Below are 4675 nucleotides of genomic sequence, written 5' to 3' on the forward strand. Positions count from 1 at the left end.
CTCTCCACCTCCCGGCCCAGACTCTCCTTCTCCTCCTGCTTCTCCGCCAGCAGCTGCTGCAGCTCCTGCACCTGGAGGAGGCCGGGAGGCTGAGCCCCCTCCAGGAGGAAGCAGGGCCGCTGCGGGCCGGCTCCCCCCCTCCGCCTACCTGTCTCTCCAGGCTGTGCAGGGAGCTGGCCTCCGCCTCCAGCAGCTGATGGAAGAAGCGGGCCGGGCTGGGGGCTGGGCTGGGGGTCTCCTCGGCCCACCTCTGGCCTAGCAGCCCTCCATCCCAACCACGGACGGCCACTCTGCTCCTCCTGTACACCCAGCACCGCTCGGCCCCCTCAATCACGACTAAGTATTGACTGAGGGCCATTTTGTGTCAGATCCTGGTTTGGGCCACTCATTCACTCATTCGTTTATTCACTCACTCGAATATTCGCTCACCCGATAAATATTTATGAAGCGTCAACTGTGAGCCCGGCACCGTGGACCATGCCTGACCCAGTGGGCTCACAGTGAAGTGAGTGAATTCGAATAGGACCCACGTGGTATGTCCAATAACAGTAAGCACTTTGAATAAAAATAAAGGGGACTGGGAAGTGAGTGGAGGGGGCTACAGTTTTAAATAAGGTGGGCAGGGGAGGTGTCTTGCAACAAGGGGTCTTTGAGCAAAGACGGGAGGGAGGGAGCCATAGGGACCTCTGGGGGAAGGGGGTTCCAGGCAGAGGAACAGCACATGCAAAGGCCCTGAGGCAGGACCATGCCTGGCATGTTGGAGGAACAGTGAGGAGGCCCGTGCGGCTGGAGCAGAGGGAGCGAGGGGGAGAGAGGGAGGAGAGAGGAGGGAGGAAGGAGAGGTAGGGGGGTTCTTCCACCCAGAATTGCACCCCACCCCAGGCTGAGCCCCAGGCCCGGGCCTCTGCTGCCCCTCACCTCCTGCTTCCTCCGTTCCTGGTGCTGCTCCAGACCCCGGATCTTCTGTAGCAGGCGGCCCCTCTCCTGCCGCAGCCGCACGATCTCCTCGTAGGCGTCTCGATCATCCTGTTCCCCCCGCCCCAGAGATCCACCACCTTCAGATCAGGCCCACAGGCTGTCCCCTCCCACACCTGAGCCAGAGCTTCCTCCCCTCCCGCCTCCCCCCACGGCCAGGGCACCTCTCACCGGCATAGGGATGCTGGCGGGGGGCTGAGGTGCCTTCCGCTTCTTGGTAGCCCCTCGCTTTTCACGGCTGGACACGGAGTTCTGGGGGGGGGGGGTGATGGGGGCACATGGGGGACATGCCAGTCTCCCACCCAAATAAACCACCCCAGCCAGCCCACTCTGTGTCACCAGCCCCATCTCTGCCCTCACTTCCTGTGTGATCCTGAGCAAGTCCCTGCCTCTCTCTGGTCCTCACTTAACCCAGCATCAAAGAGGACGAGACCACATTCCAGAACTTCTGCTTTCCTCTCTGTCCCTCTCTGTCCCTTGGTACTTTCCCCAGACTGTCTACAAGTTTCCTTTTCCTGTGGAGCTGAGATGCTGCAGAGCTAGGAGAGGTAAAGGGGCCAGACCTGCCTCCTTCCCTGGCGACACCAGCCTTCACCAATCTCAGTCCCCTCTCCCACCCCACCCCACCCCCAGCCCCATGATTTGGTCCCATCCCCCCAGCGTGGTCACCCAGTTCTAGGAGTTGTGCTGTGGATGCTGCTGCCACTTGGTGGCAGCGTACCCTGAAGGTTGCCTTCTTCCCAAACAGGTCCTCCCGAGCCATAACCCTGGGACAGGGGCCCATCTCTTCCTATAGATCTTGGGGCAAGGGGGAAGGTGGTGTGTGCACTGCTTAGGGATCCATACCTGAGATGACGCCTCTCCTGAGTCATCCTCTGGGAGGGCGGGGGAGAGAGGGAAGCAGGGTCAGGCACCCTGTTCTAGGGACTCCATTCCCAGCCTTACAAAGGGCACTAGTGAGCCCAGAGGGCTTGGGGGGTGGGAGCTCCCATTTCCCCAAGAATCAGGACTTTGAAGGCAGGAATCAACTACTTTGGCAGAATGCTGAAAGAAGGGACCTTGAAACTCTCAAAAAAGAAGACGGTGGCAGCTCCCGTATGCGGCGAGTGGGGCACCAGTTCTTAGGAAAAGCAAAGACCTGAGACTAAAGGTGACCCAGGATAGGAGAGAGGATCCCTCGACTATTCGTAAGGCTCTGGGGCTTCTTGAAACAGTCCTGAGTAGGATCTGGGGAGCCATGAAACCTCTAAATAGGGATACCTTGAAACTATCCATCGTAGGGAGAGAAGGGGGAAAAGAAACCATCTAGAAGGAGACGGAGGGGGTGCTACAAGTTGCTTAGAGACGGGGCTGGCATACCGCTGGGTGGTGAGGGGCGCCGGGCCGCCTCCTGCAGGAGGTGCAAGATGAATTTGTCCCCCGCCAGGGCGCCGTAGTGAGCAGCGTCCTGGCCCAGCGCATCGGTGATGCCCGGCTGAGCCCCGCCCTGCAGCAGCACCTCCACGGTTTCGGGGCTGGCCCCCTCACAGGCCAGCATCAGAGCTGTCCTGCCGGGAGAGCGGGATCCTGAGAAGCTGAGGACATCCTTGAACCCCCACACCCTTCTCAACACCCAGGCTGGCCAACTGGATTCCCCTCCACCCAGAGAGGTTAAGAGACTTGGCCAAGGTCACACAGCACACGATGAACTGGCTGGGAGGAGAGATGCTCACCTGCCATGCAGGTCTTGGTCATTGGCGGCAGCCCCCTGCTGCAGGAGGAGGCGGCACAGATCTGTATGACACATCTGAGCTGCTATGATGAGGGGTGTTGTACCCAACTAGTGGGGGTTGGGGGAAGGATGAAACAAGGCATGAGAAGCTGACCCTGAGAGGTCGGGAAGCCTACAGGACTGCCCCTGAATTTCACCTCCAACTCTTCCACACTTTCCAAATGGTGGCTGAGATGCTGCCACTTGGTGACAGCATACCTCAAGCACCATCTCTTTCCCAAAAAGATCCCAGAGGCTCACCCGATCTCGGGGATTCAGGTGTGCCTTGAAGGAACAGAGCATTTCTGAGCAGGCGATGCAGCCGCCAGCCGCTGGAAAAAGAGAGAAGTATTTATTGTGTACCAAGAGAGTGTTAATGTTGACCAGAGGGGTCAGAACTCAGCTGAGGTTGGGAAGGCTTCTCAGGGTTCGATCTGAGTTCCGAGTTTTGAAGGTGAGGGAAGAGGGTAGAGGTCACCGCAGGGGCAGGGACCCTGAGGTGGGAAAGACCTTGGTGAGGTCAAGGAAGTGGGAGATGGCGGATCCGTCTAGAACTTCAAAGAAGGACGGAACTGGGGTCGCTGGAGAAGTCAACAAACTCTATCTGATTTCCTGCTGTGTGCCCGAGGGCGTATGGGATTTTCTTTGCCGCTGTAATCCCAACGTTTAGAACAGAGCCTGGCACCTAGCAGATACTCAATAAATATTTATTGAATGAAAAAAAAAAAAAAACCAAAGAGCTTCCACAGTGCGACCAAAGGTACCGCCGCCACTAGGTGGCAGCGTACTCCAGCTGCAAGGAATTTTTCAACAGTGAATAAAACTCTGAAACAGACTCATAATGGATTTTGAGTTCCCCAAAGGACAGACGTTTCTCGAGTCATCAGTGAAGGCCATTCCCGAATGTCATGGGCGCGGTGGACAGACCTTGGGCTGAGTTCTGGCTCAAGTGGGTGGGTCCCTTCCCCTCCCTCGAGGAGGGCGTTTGGACTTGATGAGTAGTAAGGGCACCCCGACCTTTGGCCTTTCCGAGATTCCTTGGGGGTTCCTCAAAGCAAGTTACACTCCAGTCGGTCGTCCCCTCATTGTCCCCACCCAGTGGTGGGCCGCGGTGGGCAGGGTGAGGCTGGGCTGCACCCACCTGCATGATGCAGGGCCGTCCACCCACTGCTGTCCACAGTGTCCACCACGCAGGACGCCTGGGGAGGGGGACAGGTCGTTGGAGGAGGACCCATCCCCTTCGTTGGCTCATTTCTCCAGGAACTGCTCCTCCTTGAGCTGTGCTGTCTTCCGGGCTCCCTGCCTCACCCCTGCCTCCCCTCCCACCTGTCTGCTTTGCAAGCCCGTCTCCTCACGGGCCCATGAGGGACGCTCTGCTTTTATGACAGTTGGTGAGAAACAGGGAATAGCTGGGAGCTGAGGAGTAGCTGGCAGCTTGGGGAGTAGATGGGAGCTCTGAGAGCGGCTGTGGCTAAGAAAGTACCTGGGGTTTGGAGAGAAGCTGGGACTCAGGAAATCGCTGGTATCAGACATGTATCTTGGGTGTGGGAAGTATCTGGACACTTGGGGAATATCTGGGTGTCCAAGGAGTAGCTGGGGCTCAGGAGTAAAGGGAGCCAAGGAACAGCTGGGATTCAGGGAGTATGTGGGGGTTCAAGGAATGGCTGGGACTCAGGAGTCATCAGGGAAGGAGAGTATCTGGGGTTTGGGGAGCATCTGAGGTTTGGGGAGTATCTGATGTTTGGGGAGTACCTGACGTTCAGGGAGTATCTGGGGTTTGGGGAGTATCTGGGGTTCAGGGACTGTCTGGGGTTCAGGGAGTATCTCGGGTTTGGGGAGTATCTGGGTTCAGGGAGTATCTTGGTTCAGGGAGTATCTGGGGTTTGGGGACTATCTGGGGCTCGGGGAGTATCTCAGGTTTGGGGAGTATCTGGGGTTCGGGGAGTATCT

The 4675-nt window shown here is 57.9% G+C and overlaps 1 protein-coding gene across 1 annotated transcript in view; it reads right to left on the reverse strand.

Annotated features, from left to right (window-relative positions):
* The window catches only part of ANKRD24 (ankyrin repeat domain 24), a 25478-nt gene that overhangs the window by 8237 nt on the left and 12566 nt on the right, over window positions 1-4675 (reverse strand). Inside the window, exons 6-14 of the mRNA XM_046638320.1 lie at window positions 3867-3924; window positions 2987-3057; window positions 2688-2794; window positions 2335-2522; window positions 1822-1850; window positions 1147-1227; window positions 919-1026; window positions 149-184; window positions 9-71 (exon numbers count right to left, since the gene is read on the reverse strand). Coding sequence (XP_046494276.1) covers window positions 9-71; window positions 149-184; window positions 919-1026; window positions 1147-1227; window positions 1822-1850; window positions 2335-2522; window positions 2688-2794; window positions 2987-3057; window positions 3867-3924 — 741 coding nt within the window. The remainder of the gene's footprint in view (window positions 1-8; window positions 72-148; window positions 185-918; window positions 1027-1146; window positions 1228-1821; window positions 1851-2334; window positions 2523-2687; window positions 2795-2986; window positions 3058-3866; window positions 3925-4675) is intronic.

Source organism: Equus quagga, chromosome 14, assembly GCF_021613505.1.
Source record: "Equus quagga isolate Etosha38 chromosome 14, UCLA_HA_Equagga_1.0, whole genome shotgun sequence".
NCBI classification, from domain to species: Eukaryota; Metazoa; Chordata; class Mammalia; order Perissodactyla; family Equidae; genus Equus; species Equus quagga.